Below are 19,425 nucleotides of genomic sequence, written 5' to 3' on the forward strand. Positions count from 1 at the left end.
ATAGGTTGGAAACTGTCTTCCAAAGATGTCAGTTCTTCCATAGCTGATCTATAAATTCTATATACAACCTCAGTTAATAATCCAACAGATTTTTTTGTGGAGACTGACTACCTCATGAAATTTATATGGAAGTGCAGAGGATCAAGAATAGCCAATACAGTAGTTAAGAGCAGAGCGTGACTTACACTACCAGACCCGAGACTTGTTTCAAAGCCCTACTACTTAAAACAGAATACTATTCACCTAGGACCCAGGACTTGGTTTCTAAATACTATTCTCCAATAAAAGGAGCCAAGATTCCTTCGAAGAAGTAGTTTTCCACAACTGGGGCACGGAAAATACAAAATGAGCCTGGAACACCTTTTGGTACCAGTAACCAAAGACATGCATGGAAACAGATGAGGGCATGTTGAAAGGACACAGGAGTCAACCTGATGGAGCTTCTAAAGGCCAAACCTAGATCAGTTTGAGCAATAAAACAAATGTGACCATATTGAATTATAACCCATAGACTAAAACAAATACAGGGATTAATACTGATAAAAATAAATGAGGAAGAAAGGATATCTCTTCTACACAGAAGAATTCCAATGAATGCACAAGGAATTAGGAAACTGTAAAACCACCACCATGCAAACACTACAGTTCTTGTTACAAGTAAGATGGGTGCTAAAATCAGTGGGCAAAAGATTGAGCAAAAAAAAAAAAAAGGATATTTGCATAGTTTCAGCATCTCCCCGCAAGATACTTATCTGTCACAAAGAGAAAAATAGTAACTTTTTACAGTGGAGAGACCCAATAGACACCAGCATAACCAAATGATCATGGTTAGTGTGTCAAAATCTTGAAAGTCAAGGGAAAACTAAAGAATTGTCAGAGATTGGAGGAAGCTAAAGATACATAAATACATGAAAGGTAGGATCTTGGATTGGATAATAAAATAGGAAAAGGACATTAATGGGAAAACAAACTAGTGAAATTCAAATGAAGTCTCCTATTTAATATTATGACAGTATTAATGATATATCCGTATTAATTTCCTGGTTTTGATCATTGTACAATGGTTGTGTAAGATGTGAACATTGGTAAAGCTGGGAGGAAAATATAGATGAATTTTATTTTTTTGCAGCTTTTCTTTAAGTTCAAAATTATTTCAGAATAAAAGTTAAGAGAAAAATTAATGTGGCAATGATACCAGGTGCATTCATTTCCCAGGGCTGCTGTAACTAAGTACCACAAAACCAAGTGGCTTAAAAATAACAACTTTCATGTCACAGTTCTGGAGTCTAGAAATTTGAAATCAAGGTGTCAACAGGCCTTGCTCCCCACCTCCTCACCTCTTCCTAGTTTTTAGTAGTTACCAGAAATCTTTGATGTTCTTTGACTGGTACCTTTATGATTTCAGTTTGTCTCTGTCTTTACCTGGCCTTCTTCTCTGTGTCTCTGTGTGTTTTCTCCTCTTCTTCTAAAGGCACCAGTTGTATTTGATTTAGGATCTCCCCTAACCCCAGTAAGACCTCATTTTAACTACTCTACAAAGACTCTATTTCCTTTGAAAAAAAAAATTATTTATTCATGAGAGACACAGAGAGAGGCAGAGACATAGGCAGGAGAAGCAGGCTCCCCATGGGGAGCCCGATGCAGGACTCGATTCCAGAACCCTGGGATCATGACCTGAGCCAAAGGCAGATGCTCAACCACTGAGGCTCTAGCAGACATGAATTTTTGACACTATTCAACTCAGTATACAAGAATAGGCAAATAGACCGATGGAACAGAATAGAAACTTTAGAAACAGGCCCACATATTGGATCTGATTTACAACAGATGTACCACTGCTATGCAATAGGGAAAATAAGGTCTTCAATAAATGAATCAAGTGAAAATCTGCATGTGGATAAAAAGAATCTTGACGCCTTCCTCGCATCATATATAAAGACTAATTTCAGATGGATCATAAGTAATTTTAGTTGGATACCTAAATGGGAGAAGTAAAATAACAAATTGTTTTCATAATATACATGAGAGAATATCTTCCTAACCAAGGGGTAGGCAAAGATTTCTTCAACTGGACACAAAAAGAACTGACATTATTGGGAAGAGTTTATAAATTAGTGTGAACTTAAATTTTAAATTAAAAGCTTCTGTTCATCAAAAGATACCATCAAGAGGCAGCCCGGGTGGCTCAGCGGTTTGGCGCTGCCTTCTGCCCAGGGTGTGATCCTGGAGACCTGGGATCGAGTCCCACGTCGGGCTCCCTGCATGGAGCCTACTCCTCCCTCTGCCTGTGTCTCTGCCCCTCTCTCTCTCTCTCTCTCTCTCTCTCTCTCTCTCGTCTCTCTGTGTTTCTCATGAAGAAATAAATAAAATCTAAAAAAAAAAAAAAAAAGAAAGAAAAAGATACCACCAAGAGAATGAAAATGCAAGCAGGAGTCGGAGATAATTGCAGTACATAGACCTAACAGAAGACTTATATCTAAAATATATAAAGAACTCCTACAAATCATTAAGAAAAAGGTAACTCATTTTTTAAAGACAGGCATTTTATAAAGGAAGTTATCCAAATGGACAATAAGTATATAAAAGGGTTCTAAACATCATTTGGGAAATTCAAATTAAAACAAATGAGATACCACTGAATAACTTACCAGATTGGCTAAAGTTTTTTAACTGATCCTACCAAATATTGGCAAAGATGTGAAACAGCTAGAGCTCTTGTGCATTACATGTAAGAGTAGGTAGGAATCAGTACAAGCATTTTAACTAGCAGTTCTACTCCTAGGTATGTACTCGACTGAATTGAGTCTATATGTCCACTAAAAGATATGTAGAATTTATGTAGCAGCTTTATAATAGCCCCAAACTGGAAGTAACCTAAATATTCATCAACAGTGGAATGGATAGTCTTATATTCATATATTGGAATACTATATGTCAAAGAAACTACTGCAACCATGTGTATGGATTTCACAAGTAATTGTTAGCTAAAAGAAGTCAACACAAAAAGTATATATCAAGGGGCAGCCCCAGTGGCGCAGCGATTTGGTGCCGCCTGCAGCCTGGGGTGTGATCCTGGAGACCGGGATCGAGTCCCGCATCGGGTTCCCTGCATGGAGCCTGCTTCTCCCTCTGCCTGTGTCTCTGCCTCTCTCTCTCTCTGTGTCTATGAATAAATAAATAAAATCTAAAAAAAAAAAAGTATATATCAAATGATACATTTATGTGAAGTTCAAAACAAGCACAGTTAATCTGTAATGATAGGAATTAGGATAGCAGGTACCTCTTAGGGATAGATATTGATTGGGAGGAGTCACTTTAGGGGTCCTGGAAATGTTCTATATCTTGAGCTGAGTGATAGTTACGTGTGTGTGTGTGTGTGTGTGTGTGTGTTTAAACATTTAGCTGTATTTTTTTTTTTTTTTTTTAGACTTCGAAAGTCCAGATTTCTTTGGGAGAGAGAGAACACAGACGGGAGGGCAGAGGGAAAGGGAGAAGTATACTCCCCACTGAGCAGGGAGGCTGACATGGGGCTCCATCCTAAGACCCTGGGATCATGACCTGAGCTGAAGGTAGGCTTAACAGACTGAGCCACCCAGGCACCCTATATTTATCTGTATTCTTAAGATTTTCATACATTATTAGATGGATGTTATACTTAATTTTTTCATTAAAAAATTGATATATTGGGCAGCCCAGTTGGCTCAGCGGTTTAGCGCCGCCTTCAGTCTGGGTCATGATCCTGGAGACCTGGGATCGAGTCCTGCGTTGGGCTCCCTGCATGGAGCCTGCTTCTTCTCCCTCTGTCTGTATCTCTGTCTCTGTGTGTGTGTGTGTCTCTCTCATGGGTAAATAAATTTTTAAAAAAATCTTTTTTTAAAAAGTGATATATTAAATATTATTGAAATAAATAGACTATCACCAATATAAATAGAATTGAGGCTTCTTCATTAAAATATTTGTTGTGTTGGGGATCCCTGGGTGGCTCTGCGGTTTGGCGCCTGCCTTTGGCCCAGGGCGTGATCCTGGAGTCCTGGGATCGAGTCCCGCATTGGGCTCCCGGCATGGAGCCTGCTTCTCCCTCCTCCTGTGTCTCTGCCTCTCTCTCTCTCTATGTCTATCATAAATAGATGAATCTTTAAAAAGATTTTTAAAAATATATTTGTTGTGTTAAGATTTGGTTTTAATGAGATTTCACTTAACATTTGGATAACATAACATTTTATGGTTCATTGGCTACTTTCTCATAACATGGTAACAGATATGTCATTTGGGTGTTTTTCAGGATAAATATTTTGGATTTTAAACTAAATGATATAAATTTCAAAAATCTGTTTAAGAATTTTATCAAATTGTTACATTGGAAACCTCAATATTGCATTGCTCATTTCTGTCTTTTAGGCTAAGACATCAAGCTCATAAAGAATTTTATGCCTACAAACAGGTAAGAAATTTATTTCAGATTGGCTTTGATAGTTTTTTTGTTGTTTTTTTAATCAAAAAATGAGAACTTAGATTTCCACTCATATTTTAAACTGGAACTGGATTTACTTGTGTTCATTTTAGCATTTCACTTCCAGTTTGCAAAACAAAATAGATCAACTTCACTTTAAGTATTTTCTATCTTGAGTATTTGAAGTTATATATATATAGATAGATAGATAGATAGATAGATAGATAGATAGATAGATATAGTTATATATAGTTGTATATAGTTATAACTGTATAACTGATATATATATAGTTCAGATGATATAATAATATAACAGAGAACTTTAGACAACATTGCGAAAAGGAAATGTTATGGCTTATAGTCCTTAAAGTTACTTTTAATCTAATGGAGTTCAGAGATTTCACTAAATGAATTTTTTACCTCTTCCATTAGAAGACATGTCAGTTCCACAGAGGTGACCAGTTGCATTATAGTGATCTCATCTCCTCCTTTCTACTAATGTTACCTTACATCATACCACCAGAAGTCAAACTACTGTGTCATTGCTGTTAACCACTACTCTTTGTACTATCATTCCTTTGTTGATTTGTTCTTTAAGGGAATAAACTTAGCTTTTCCTGATGGCCAAGTAAAATTTGTTTTTTCTTCCATGTGTCATCATCCATGAACATTTTACCACTGACACCAAACAGTGGGCCTAGGTGTTCCTTAATCTTCTTTTGGCCTAAAGTATGAAATTATTTTTATTGTCCTTAGTTGTTTTTTTTGTTTTTGTTTTTGTTTTTGTTTTTGTTTGGTTTTTTGGTTTTTTTGCTTTCTGGTTTTTGGGGTTTTGTTTTTGTTTTGTTTTGTTCTTGTGGGGTCGTGGAGCAAGCTTTAGTTTATTTGAGTTTTTAACCTTGCTGACACTGATGCTATAGGACCACGTCACCATTTTAGGATTATGTATCTCTGTCTATCTCTTGTTTGTGCCTCTTTGAAATCTGAGCTCATTATCAAGTCTCTTAGATGTCCACACTGATGTTCATAGATAACCCCATGCTCTTCCCCATAGGTCTCATGTGGGATTCATACAAAGTTGAATGTCTTGGTTTTCTAAATGAATGAATCCTTTTGTTTCAATATTATCATAAACTTGACAACCTATAAGATATTTGTATGTAAGCTAACTAGAAAATAAAATTGGCATTGGTGGTCATTTAACAAGTGAAATTGACTGATAGAATTAATAGAGTAACAAGACAGTAAAAGTGGTCTTTAAAACATACTGAATTGGAAATTTAGTAAATCCTTGGATAGCTGGATATAGCTTTTGTTTGTGATTTCTGAAAATGTGATTTTCCTTGAAAACCATTTTTGATTCAGGAATATAAGATATTCAAAACTGGGAGATTTTCCCCAAATTTCACTTGCCTACTTTTTCACTTTAAGAATGGCATATAGTTCTAATAAGCTCAAATTTTTTCTTTTCCTTTTATTTTTTTAAGGATTTTATTTTTTTAAGTAATTGGTATACCCAACATGAGGCTCACACTCACAACCCCGAGATCAAGAGTCACATGCTCTACAAACTGAGCTAGCCAGGCACCCCTGGAAATTTTCCTTCTAAAAAATAATCTACTGCCCTCTTATCACTTGTCATTTTTTTAAATTGGTATCTAGGCACCACAAAATCAGGTTAGAGACACCTGGGCGAATTTTAACTTAATTTACATAACTCTGGGTAGAGCTAAAATTTTCTAAGGATAATGATGTATAAAAATAAGCAAAACTTCCAAGATTAAGCTTGACCTTGTTTTTTTAATATTTTATAAATTAATAATCAGTTCCCATCCACCAGTACTATGTCTTAGTGAATCATGAGGATCAATCTCATTTATTTTCCTCCTAAATTAGCACTTAGTCCAAATAAGCATTTATTTATGTCTTTTCCTGAATTTTAATCTATACTCAAAAGTATTTTAAAATTGCTTTTCAGGAGAACATTGCTCACTGCTCAAAATTTTTTAAAAATGTTGCTTAAAAAATATATGGCTACAATGTTCTATCTCAATATAAGAGAAATTTGACTGGGAGGAGAAATGAGCTACATATACACAAAAGGAAAATGTATATGAGTATAAAGAGAAAGTTTTAAACTATAGATTTAAATGGGCATAACATACTTTTTTGTCTAACAGGTTATATTAAAAGAGAAAGTAAAAGAGCTGAATTTACATGAGGTAAGTTGCCTATAAGTATTTTAATCTTGAACTGTTATCTAATGAAGTAGTATGCTGTGGTATGCTTAACCATCTTTATTTTCAGAAGTTAAAAAATGTTAGGCTTATTTTGATCAACTTGCTAGAACATTTGAGAGTGAGGTCCATAAAAATCAATTGTGAGATGAATCTCAATCATGAGAAGATTTCTAATAGAGATGGTGCTAATATAAGATTTCATCACAGTAGGGATGCTATGTGCTATCCCTGATATGAGTAGGAAATAGATATAAATTAGGTTTTCTACTCAAGACGAATTTTTTTTAAATTTTTTATTGGTGTTCAATTTACTAACATACAGAATAACCCCCAGTGCCCGTCACCCATTCACTCCCACCCCCCGCCCTCCTCCCCTTCTACCACCCCTAGTTCGTTTCCCAGAGTTAGCAGTCTTTACGTTCTGTCTCCCTTTCTGATATTTCCCACACATTTCTTCTCCCTTCCCCTATATTCCCTTTCACTATTATTTATATTCCCCAAATGAATGAGAACATATAATGTTTATCCTTCTCCGACTGACTTACTTCACTCAGCATAATACCCTCCAGTTCCATCCACGTTGAAGCAAATGGTGGGTATTTGTCATTTCTAATAGCTGAGTAATATTCCATTGACTCAAGACGAATTTGCACTAATTTCACTCTTGAAAATGTTCCTAGTAATCTTTTGTATAAATGGTACAAAAGAGGTAGTGATTGCTTCATGGGGGTGGGGTTTCGGGGAGATAAGGCAAGAGGATAGAATAGAGAAGAACCTAAGAGGAGATATGATTCCTTGGGATTGCCTACTAATGTAGTTGCATGGTTGGTTTCCAGGTGTTCATTATGTTATGATGCTTTGTAACATAAATACAAAAGTGTGTGTCTATCCTGCTGTGTGCTTTCAGACACATGCCTGGAAGAATTTCCATTTTACTCCTTGTATTTCTGACTATAATTGTTGAGAATTTTTAATTTTAGGGTCCTTTTCTCTTCCTTCCTCTGAGTTTTTGAATTGGTTTGTAAAACAAGGACTTGGAAAGCTGCACATTACATTATCTATTTTATATAACTGTGGGGCAGCTACACTGCAGTCTCCTCAAAGAGAGTTAATTTGTGAAATTATTTGAATAATAATAAAATAATGGTTTATATTATTGTAAAATATTTTGAAAATGTCTACTACTCCTTTGTTCTTTTTGCATATTTTTTTTTTTTATCAAAGAGTTGGTTACAGTGTTTTAGACCTAACCTTGGATTAAACCCAAGCATCATTTACTGTTTGATTTTTAAATTTTCCCAAATTAACATAAAGTAATAGAGGATGATCTCTTTTCTGCTTGGGGTCTCATTGAGGACCATAAATACAAAGATGACATTCTGACAAATGTTATCAATATTAAAGAACCACGTTCCTCATGAGCAGAAGTCTTCCTTATTGGTTTGATCCACTAGTTTAGAATGGGTCTTTATCTGAATGAGTACATTGTGTTGCATCATTCTGTATCAAAGTTAGCATCCCATTTGTACCCACCCATTCCAATTTTGCTGAGTCTGACCAGCTACTGATCCCCTCTCCCCATTATTTGAAACTGGTAACTGGGAAAACCTAACTTTGCTCGACAGCTTGTTTCTAGGGGCAATCCTGTATTTTTTGCAATTCATCTGGTCCTTTCCAATTACATTTCTTGGTGATGAAACTATTTTGTCAGACTTGTGTGTGTGTGTGTACATTACTGTAGCCTAATAATATAGCTTGGTCCTGTGTAAGCATGTGGAATTTCAACATGGATACTGTTATTAGTGAATAATTACAATAGTGAAAAATCAAAGACAAGTTAAGTGTCCGTCAGTGGTGGGTGAATACATAAAACACCATATACTGGAATATTATTCACCAAGAGAGGGAGGGAAGGAAGGAAACCTGATACAGTGATTGATTCATACAATGAGGTACTATAAAATAGGTAAAATTAAGTATTGAGCTCTGTCTGTAAATGTGTCAATTGGGATAGATCTTTAGTGGGATGCAAAAAAGCAAGTCACAAAGTGATATAAATGCTTATATCACATATGTAAACTAAAATAAACACTATATTGTTCAAGGATTTATATGCATACTACAAAGTATTTTTTACTGGGTTTGAAAAGGACATACAGTTATCTGGAGGGAGAGAAGAAAAAAGATTAGGGGAAGTTGATCGAAAGAGATGTTAGTTTTGTATGTAATGGATTCTTAAAGAAGGAAAATAAGCTAATATATTACTTTTTTTAAAATTTTTATTTATGATAGTCACACAGAGAGAGAGAGAGGCAGAGACATAGGCAGAGGGAGAAGCAGGCTCCATGCACCAAGAGCCCGACGTGGTATTCGATCCCGGGTCTCCAGGATCGCGCCCTGGGCCAAAGGCAGGCGCCAAACCGCTGCACCACCCAGGGATCCCGCTAATATATTACTTTTAAAATAATTTTAGAGTTGGGGTACCTGGGTGGCTCAGTTGGTTAGGCATCCAACTCTTGATTTTGGCTCAGGTCATGATACTAGCGTTGTGAGATTGAGCCCACACTGTCAGGCTCCACACTGGGTGTGGAGCATCCTTGGGATTTTCTCTTTCCTTCTTCCTCTGTCTCTACCCACTCCCCTCTTCAAAAAAAATAATAATAATTTTAGAGTTATTGAATACATAAAACATGTCAGACACTGTACTAAACTACAGACACACAAAGAAGCATAAAATACTAATTTCTGCTCTTAACCAGTTAATAGTCTGGTAGAGGAGACTCTAAATGAGAAAGTCACACTGGAGGGTGCAGAAGGGTGCTGTGTGTTATGTGGGATATATGCTGAGAAGTTCTTGAAAAGGGTCTGATATTGCAGTCATACAGCTACTTCTTGGCTATTGCTCCCCTAAGGGAGCTTTCCTGGGACCTTGCAGACTCAGATGCCCAGACACCACCACCCCCCACCCCAGCTTCTTAGACAGTTGGCTCTGTAGCTGTGACTATATCATTTTTGTTTAACTTTTTCTACCAGTATAGGAGTCAAATAACACTTATACTAAGTGAAGCCAAGGAAATACTATATACATAATCAAAACATAAGAATATATTGTCCTTCTATAAGGAAAAATAATTCTCTCAGTACCCATAGTCTTCCCTGTTTTTATTTCTCCATCTTTTATATATATATAATTGAAGGCCCTTTCTTCAAGTTTTTTTTTTTTTTAGAGAGATTTTAATTATTTATTCATGAGAGACACAGAGAGAGAGAGGCAGAGACATAGGCAGAGAGAAAAGCAGGCTCCATGCAGGGAGCCCGATGTGGGACTCCATCCTGGGACTCCAGGATCACACCCTGGGCAGATGCTTAACTGCTGAGCCACCCAGGCGTCCCTTCTCCATCTTTTCATAGAGACATAAATCTAAAGGAGATCTCTAAGAGAAACAATAGAACAATCATGCAGGTGGGTTAATAAATGGCATCTAATGAAGTCTTGGTGTCAAGAAAAGGAGAAGGGTGCTGTGGAAGCTGAGACACACTGGGGCATGCAAGTCCTGTTAAAGAAATTGCCAGCATTCAGATCTAGCTGATTGTTGCCATGGGAGAATACAAGCCAGTTGTTGCCAAATCGGTTTCTTCAAGAAAAGCCTGGGAGTCTTGACATTAGTTTATGATCTGCTCTCTATTTGCATTTAGTCTTTGATTTGTTCTCCACAGTCACCCAACTTTAGTTTTGGTGAGTAGTTGCTTTCTCCATTAAATTTCCTTTGTCAGAAATCAAATGGCCATATTTAATGACTCTATTTCCGGATTCTCTATTCTGTTCCATTGATTTATACACTCATTCCTTTTTCAATATCACATCTTAATGTAGATTTACTAATAAAGCTTACTATAGTTTTATTAGAAGTCTTAAAATGAGGCAGTGTGATTCCTCTAACTTTATTCTTCTTTACTAAAACTGTTATAGCTTGTCTAGTCCCTTGCTCTTCCACATAAATTGTCGCATCAGCTAGTCTATATTTCCAAAAAAGAATAAATCCTTCTGGGATTTTGATTTGTATTGCATTAAATCTGTATAAATCAGGGGGAATTTGACATCTTTACCATGTTGCATCTTCTAATCTATAAACACATCATGTCTTTCTGTTTATTTACTTATTTGTATAAGGCTCTGTTAGCTGCATACAGATTTAGGATTCTTAGGATTGTGTCTTCTTGATGAATTGACCCTTTATTGAAATTGTAATATCCCTCTTCATCTCTGGCGGTTTTCTCTGCTTTGAAATATTTGCCTGATATTAATATAGCACCCCCAGCTGGGGCGCCTGGGTGGTTCAGTCAGTTAAGCATCTGACTCTTGATTTTAGCTCAGGTCATTATCTCATGGGTTGTGAGATCAAGCCCTGTGTTGGGCTCCCCGCTCAGTGGGGAGTCTGCTTGAAGATTCTCTCCCTCTGCTTCTCCCCGCTTTCGCTTTCTTTCTCCCTCTCGCTCTCTCAAAAAAAAATAAAAAGAATGAACTCCTTTTTTTTTTAATTTTTATTTATTTATGATAGTCACACAGAGAGAGAGAGAGGCAGAGACACAGGCAGAGGGAGAAGCAGGCTCCATGCACCGGAAGCCCAACGTGGGATTCGATCCTGGATCCCCAGGATCGCGCCCTGGGCCAAAGGCAGGTGCTAAACCGCTGCGCCACCCAGGGATCCCAAGAATGAATTCCTTTAAAAAAAATACATAGCACCACTAGCTTTCTTTTGATTAATGTTTGCATGGTATGTCTTCTTCCATCTTTTTATTTTCAATCTACCCTATGTAATTATATTTGAAGTGAGTTTTCTTATAGATTGCATAAAGTTGGGTTATGGTGGGGGTTTTTTTCTTTAACCCATTCTGCCAGTCTTTGTTTTAATTGGTGTGTTTAGACAATTTTTGATGTTTGGAATTAGGTCTGCGGCTGTATTGTCTTCTGCTTTTCCCTCTGTCATTCTTTTTCCCTATTCCTGCTTTCTTTGGGTTATTTGAACATTTTTAGTAATCCATTTTAGTAATCAATTTTTAGAATCTATTGTCATTTTGACTTTATCTTTTCTATGTAATATTTTAGTGGATTACAAAGAAAATACTCAGAATCCGGTTTTTAGCACTTCAATTGAAATGTAGAAACCTTCCATATACAGATACCTTCACCTTTTTCCCTTTATGCAATATCTGTCGTATTATGTCTGTGTACATTGAAAATCCCATCAGGATGTTATATTTTTTTTTATTTATAACTGTCAAAGCCTATAGAAGGTACTGACAGTATATAGGACCCTAGAGATTGAGTGGGTAGGATATAGTAGTCCCTCCCTTCTATCAAGGAACATTGATCCCATGGGAAAGAAGGTTACAAGTTAATGAGGTATATAGAGTATGGATCAAGGACACAAACACTTAAGGACCATTGAAAGGACTACCCACTATACTTCAGTTTGGAACAGGAAAGTTGGATCTTTCCTGAATAGCACAGCCATATTTAGGTTGCTTTCATAACTCTCAAAGATTCCAACTTTAAATGACTCCTCTGAACTAGAAATGTTGCCTCTGCAGAAGATGTGATACCCTCATAACCATTCAAGGAAAGGTATAATGATATTGAGTGCCCACCATAGGATCTGTTTAAAGAAAACCATTGGGCATCCCGGGTGGCTCAGTGGTTTAGCACTGCCTTCAGCCCAGGGCGTGATCCTGGAGACCCGGGATCGAGTCCCATGTTAGGCTCCCTGCATGGAGCCTGCTTCTCCCTCTGCCTGTATCTCTGCCTACGTGTGTGTGTGTGTGTGTGTGTGTGTGTGTGTGTGTGTCTTATGAATAAATAAATAAAATCTTTTTAAAAAATAAAAATAAAAGAAAACTATTTTGGCTGAATCACCTGAGCTATGGGTCATTTTCATTGTGTGACATTGTCTTCCCCACATAACTCTCCATTCCCCAGTTTGCATTTGAGGTAAATTTATAGACTGTTATCAGCCACCTGGAAATTATCAAAGCCTGCCTTCTTAGGCATTTTAGAGATCGTGCACTAGTTGGATACTAGTCCAATATACATTCTATAGTCCCCATAAAGCCATTGTTTCCTCAAACATGTCTTATTTACGGATATAATCTCTGTGTCATGGAATGGAATCAGCATACAAGGTGGCAAGATTATCAAGATGTCCATTACTTCATATAATTATCTTTTAAGAGCAAGGGAACTCACATTTAAAAAAAATTTAGAGGGATCCCTGGGTGGCGCAGCGGTTTGGCGCCTGCCTTTGGCCCAGGGCGCGATCCTGGAGACCCGGGATCGAATCCCACATCAGGCTCCCGGTGCATGGAGCCTGCTTCTCCCTCTGCCTATGTCTCTGCCTCTCTCTCTTTCTCTCTCTGTGACTATCATAAATAAATAAAAAAAAAAATTAAAAAAAAAAATAAAAAAAATTTAGATAAGAGAGTATTATTCCTTATTTTGCATTTGTAGAAACTGAGATTTAAGGAAGTTGAGTAGAGGGGCACCTGGGTGGCTCAGTCTGTTAAGTATCTACCTTCAGCTCAGTTCATGATCCTGGGGTCCTGGGATTGAGCTCCTCATTGGGCTCCCTGCTGAGCTCTCTCACAAATTAATTTAATTTAAAAGTCAAGTAGAATGGGCATGGACGTGTTATCCAGCTTCTGAGCATGGAGAAAGAATGTGACTCTAGCTTTTTCCATGGTGACAATCTCCGCACAAGAACATGCCCCTCACAAAGAATCTTCTCCATCCCTGTCCAGAAGAAAAGAGGAAACATAAGATGCACCTAGTGCAGAGCCCCACTTCCTAATTCACAGATGTGATATGCCCAGGTTGCTATAAAATCACCACCAGATTTAACCATGCACAAATGGTAGTTTTGTGTGTTGGCTGCTCCACTGTGTTCTGCCAACCTACAAGAGGAAAAGCAAGGCATACAAAAGGGTGCTCCTTCAGACAAAAGCATCCCTAAAAGCACCCTGAATCAAGATGAGTGGGAAACCATCCCAATAAACACATTTTGGACACAAAACAAAACCAAAAGAGTGTGACCCTATCTGTTTGAGTCTGGAGCCATTACATTATGATGCTTACTGCCCCCATAGACTTGAAATTTCTGCTGTTCCCCAAGCTGCAAAAAATTACTTTAGAGGTACTTGACCCACCACCTTCCTTCTGCTTTCTGCAGGTACCCATCAGTTAAGAACTTTTCTGACTTTTAACATGTAAAACGGGCAAACTCAAGCACCTATAGACTGACCAGTCAGTAAATATATATCCCTATCCCAGCTTCTGGCAGAGCTGATATTATCTTAGGATATATTCTTTGACTTAAAAAAAAAAAAAAATGAAGAGTGATGAGGAAGTCTTCCTATCTCATTCTATCAGGTCCTTAGTGTCAAAAACAAAGACATCACAAAAAAAGAGAACTCAAAACCAATATCCCTTATGAATATAGGTGAAAAAAATCTTCAAGAATACTAGCAAACCAAATCCACAAGCATATACAAAGAATTATATACTGTAACCAAATGGAATTTATCCCAGGAATACAAAGTTGGTCAACAAAGGAAAATCAGCCAATATAATACACCCTATTAACAGATAAAGGGAGAAAAAAACCACTTCAATAGATGCGGAAAAAGCACTGGACAATAGTCAACATTCTTTCATGATAAAACCATTCAACAAACTAGGAATAGAAGGGAATTTCCTCAACTTAATAAAGGACATCTATGAAAAACACAGAGCTAATGATGAAAGACTGAAAGCTTTCTCCCCTAAGATCAGAATAAGATGAGGATGTCCCTGCTCTTACCACTTTTATTCAACATTGTACTGCCTAAGCAGTTAGGCAAGAAAAAGTAATAAAAGGCATACAGACTAAAAAGGAAGAAAAAACTATATTTGCAGATGATATAAATTTATAAAAACGAAAACTCTATAAAATCCACCAAAGATTATGAGAGCAAAGGAATTCAAATGTCTAGAATACAAGACAAAGGAAAAAAATAGATCAATTGAACTTCATCAAAATTTAAAAACCCTTGTACTTCAAAGGACATTATCAAGAAAGCAAAAACAATCCACAGGGAGAAAACATTTGCAGACCTTGTATCTGATAAGAATCTAGTACCCACAATATAAAAAAAACTGTTAGTACTCAATAATAAAAAACCTACAAAATAAAAAGATCTGTAAATATTTTGGATCAGTCCTTTCATCCTAACAAGGTCTTTTGCAGAACAAAAGTTTTAGTTTGATGAATTCCAGTTTATCAATATTTTTTCCTTTGGTTGTTTATGCTTAGGGGTGATATCATGCTTTTGATGTCTATGGATGTCCAGTTGCTCCAACACTCTCTGTTGAGAAAGTTATCCTTCTGCCATTGAAATGCTTTTGCACCTTTGTCAAAATCAGTTGGCTATCTGATAAGGGATTTGTGTCTAGAATATTTATAAAGAACTCTTACAACTCAATAATAAAAAGAAAAATAACCCAACCAAAGAAACGGGCAAAGAATTTTGAACATTTCTCCAAAGAAGGTATACAACAGACCAATAAGCACATCATCATTAGTCATTAGAAAAATGCAGATCATGGGCAGCCCGGGTGGCTCAGCGGTTTAGCGCCGCCTTTGGCCCAGGGCCTGATCCTGGAGACCCGGGATCGAGTCCCACGTCGGGCTCCCTGCATGGAGCCTGCTTCTCCCTCTGCCTGTGTCTCTGCCTCTCTCTCTCTCTCTCTCTGTGTCTCTCATGAATGAATAAATAAAGGTTTTAAAAAAAAAAAAGAAAGAAAAATGCAGATCAGAACCTCAATGAAATACCACTTCATACCATCTAGGATAGTTATAATAAAAAATAATAATCTGATGATATGGAGGAATTGGACCCTTCCTACACTGCTGGTGGGAATATGAAATTATGTAACCACTTTAGAAAACTGTTTAGTAATTCCTCAAAATTATAAATATAGGGGCACCTGGGTGGCTCAGTCGGTTAAGCGTCTGCCTTCGGTTCAGGTCATGATCCCAGAGTCCTGGGATCAAGCCCCATGTCGGGCTCCCTGCTCTGTGGGGAGCCTACTTCTCCCTCTCCTCCCTGCTCATGCTCTCTCTCACTATCTCACTCTCTCAAATAAATAAATTTTATAAATTTTTTTAAGTTAAATATAGTTACCATATGATCTAGCAATTACTCCTAGCTACATATCCAGAAAATTAAAAACTCAAGTTACTTGTTTAAAGCAACATTATTCACAGTAGCCAAAAGGTAGAAACAATCCAAGTAGCCATCAACAAATGAATGGATAAGAAAATATGGTATATCCGCAATACTATTTAGCTTTAAAAATGAATAAAGTATTGACTCATGATACACCATGAATGAATGTTGAAGGAATTGTGCTAAGTGAAAGAAGGCAGACAAAAAAGACCACATATTGTATGATAGCATTTCATGATTTCATTCCATTCTGGAAATGACCAGAATAGAAAAATCCATCAAAATAGAAAGTTGATTAGTGGTTGCCAGGAACTGAGGAGAAGGGGGAATGGGGAGTGACTATGTATAGGTGTCAGCTTTGGGGGCAGGGAATGAAATGTTCTGGAATTAGACATAGTGGTGATAGTTGCACAATTCTGTGAATATACTAAAAACTGCTGAATTGTATACTTTAAAGGGATGAATATTATGTGACCTACATCTCCATTTTAAAAAGGTATGGGAAATTACACTGGAGAAACAATCTTAGTGAAATACTGAAAGATAAAGCCGATTTGCAAAATATGATCTATAAAGTTGTAAAATTAGGGGATTCCTGGGTGGCTCAGCAGTTTAGCACTTGCCTTCAGCCCAGGGCGTGATCCTGGAGTCCCGGGATCGAGTCCCACATCAGGCTCTCTGCATGGAGCCTGCTTCTCCCTCTGCCTGTGTCTCTGCCTCTCTCTCTCTCTCTCTGTGTCTCTCATGAATAAATAAATAAAATCTTTAAAAATAATAATAATAAATTTGTAAAATTAGAGGGTGCCTGAGTGGCTCAGTCAGCTAAGCATCCGCCTTTGGCTCAGGTCATGATTTCAGGGTCCTGGGATTGAGCCCCTCATCAGGCTCCCTACTCAGCGGAGAGCCTGCTTCTCCTTCACCCTCTGCCACTCTCCCTGCTTATGCACATGCTCTCTGTCAAATAAATAAATTTTTTTTTTAAGTTATAAAATTAGTTCAGCCCTTCACATAACTTGTGAGAGAAGTCAGATCTGAGTCTTTTCTCTTTGTGACTGCCTTTCGCTTCTGGACACCTTTAGCACTTAACATGTCAGAATTTATCTTTTTTTATTTTTTCAGGTGTCTATGGTTTTGGAATTTAAGTACATAATAGTATATTATAACCATTAATCATCCATTTTGAAAAGGCTACAAATCTAATTTTGGATCCTTGAAAAATAAGCAAATTAAAATGAGTGGCTTGACCAACTTCTTGCCCTTTGGTAGGATCAGTGCTGAATCTCCAGAAGCAGAGCCAGCAATCCTGACCCACTTTCCCTCCCTGTGCTAGGAAGAAAGCTTGGTGTTTAAAGCCGAAGGGTCTGTTCATATAGTCTAAAAAGTGGGAACATCATCCCCTTTTATAGATGGGAAGCTAAAGGCCAAAAAGACCATCCCCAAGGCTACTGCTACTGTCCTATCTTTACCCACAGCTTGTTCTCAGCCTTCCTCCAAAGGTCAAAAGTTGCCTTTAAAAAAGTGCTCCCAGGGTGGGGGTGACTGGGTGACGGGCACTGAGGGGGGCACTTGATGGGATGAGCAATAGGTGTTATGCTATATGTCGGCAAATTGAACTCCAATTAAAAAAAAAAAAAAGTGCTCCCATCACAAAATTTAAATAAAAACAACTGGTAATGGTAGACTGCCTTACTGCCTTCTCAGCCTTTCCCTCAGTCTGAACTGATGACAGTAGGGCAGGTAGTGTCCCCACCTTACAGATGAAGGAACAGAACTTGAGAGGCATCATGATGGCAGAGGTCCCACAGCTAGTGGGTATCTGAGCCAAAGCCAACTGTCTTGCCTTCTCCCCTGCTATCTCCATTGTAATGCTGAACCTGATAAGACAGTTACCTATTTTCCTCTTCCTGTGAAGATCCTAGCTGCTGTATACACAAGGCCCTGTGAGCTCCCCAGAAAAGGGTGCTGGAAAGCCAACATTCACAGCACTGGCCGTGGGGCACCAAAAGCCATGTATCTTGTGACATAACCTAAGAAGACTGGGTTACATGTTACAGGTTAAAAAACGAGCAACAGGGAGGCCATGTCAGCAGGATGGACAAGAAATGATGATAGTTGAACCAGGATCCCTGGAGATGGACAGAGAAGCAGGGAGGAGTTCAACCTTTGGGCAGGAGACAAGTGATACAGCAGCACATAAGTGCAACAGACCTGAGTCCTCAGCCAGGCCCGGCTACTCGTCAAGGTGGTTATGGCTCTGAGCCTCTGTTTCTCATCTGTAAAGTAGGTATATGCAATGATGTTTAATGTCCCTGGGCGCTGTTATATGCCCAAGAAATAGTGGTTGAAACCCAGCACCTGATTGTGAAGGAGGCCTCTTTCCAGGCAGTGGAGCCTGACCACCTGTCAGAATGTGATCCTGGCCCCATCTTACATTTTCAAAAGTTTAACTTCTTGAATAACTTTTTTTTTAATTGCAAAGGACTCTGCTACTTTTTTTGTTTTGTTCTTTAAGATTTATTTGAGAAAGAGAGAGAGCATGAGCCAGGGGGTAGCAGAGAGAGAGGGAGGAGACTCCTTGCTGAGCAGGGAGCCAGATATGGGGCTCCATCCCAGGACCCTGGAATCATGATCTGAGCCAAGACAGCCAGCTTAACTGACTGAGCCACCCAGGCGCCCCAATTGAATAACTTTATATATGACGACGCCACTGACAGGACAGGGCCATGCAAGGGGCCCCAGGAACTATAAAAAGCATGTTTCTACAGGCTGTGTCATGGTTTATATTTTCTACCTTTGGTGAAAAACCAAAGGAGAGCCCCAGGGCATTAGCTGTCCCCCTCAGGGGCTGTGCTGCTAAACAGGTAAAGCACTCCTTGGGAAAGTCAGCCCCTCACCCACCACAGGAAAATTGCATTATGTTCAGCCTATCTACTGAGTATAAACCTAAGTCAGAGTCTTCTGACACACCGAAGTAGAGGAAGCTGCCTTTTGCTATCTTCTTCTGTCCATCATCTTGAAGATCTATGACAGGAAGAGCAGGAGACTCTTCTTCAAAAGACCTGGCCCATTCGAGCCTGTTTCTTTCACTTAAGGAGTTATGGAACCTTGTAAGTCCCTTCAAATGGCTGGCCTCAGGGATCTGCACTTTACTTTGGGGCCTGCAAAAGTACCTAACAGACACTTTATCTTATCTGTGAATATGTCTTTCAGCTCTGTGCAGTGTGTCTAGAAGACTTCAAGCCTCGAGATGAGTTGGGCATTTGTCCATGTAAGCATGCCTTCCACAGAAAGTGAGTATTGGTGTGGAATTTTTTAAAGGGACCTCAGTTGGGACGCCTGGGTGGCTCAGCGGTTTGGCGCATGCCTTCAGCCCGGGGCATGATCCTGGGGTCCCAGGATCAGGTCCTACATCGGTCTCCCTGCATGGAGCCTGCTTCTCCCTCTGCCTCTGTCTCTGCCACTCTCCCTCTCTCT

The 19,425-nt window shown here is 38.4% G+C and overlaps 1 protein-coding gene and 1 pseudogene across 4 annotated transcripts in view; both read left to right on the forward strand.

Moving 5' to 3' along the window:
* RNF24 (ring finger protein 24) overlaps nt 1-19,425 on the forward strand; it is an 80,713-nt gene that overhangs the window by 55,599 nt on the left and 5,689 nt on the right. For 2 of the 4 annotated variants that reach the window (XM_038571704.1, XM_038571705.1), the window contains 3 exons: nt 4,399-4,441; nt 6,631-6,672; nt 19,162-19,241. In XM_038571704.1, coding sequence (XP_038427632.1) covers nt 4,399-4,441; nt 6,631-6,672; nt 19,162-19,241 — 165 coding nt within the window. Of the gene's footprint in view, nt 1-4,398; nt 4,442-6,630; nt 6,673-18,005; nt 18,194-19,161; nt 19,242-19,425 lie in introns of all 4 variants that reach the window. The other 2 variants (XR_005377651.1, XM_038571706.1) reach the window with 2 other exon arrangements.
* On the forward strand, nt 13,156-15,213 carry LOC119865630 (annotated as a pseudogene).

The sequence above is a fragment of the Canis lupus genome, chromosome 24 (assembly GCF_011100685.1).
Source record: "Canis lupus familiaris isolate Mischka breed German Shepherd chromosome 24, alternate assembly UU_Cfam_GSD_1.0, whole genome shotgun sequence".
Taxonomy (NCBI): domain Eukaryota; kingdom Metazoa; phylum Chordata; class Mammalia; order Carnivora; family Canidae; genus Canis; species Canis lupus.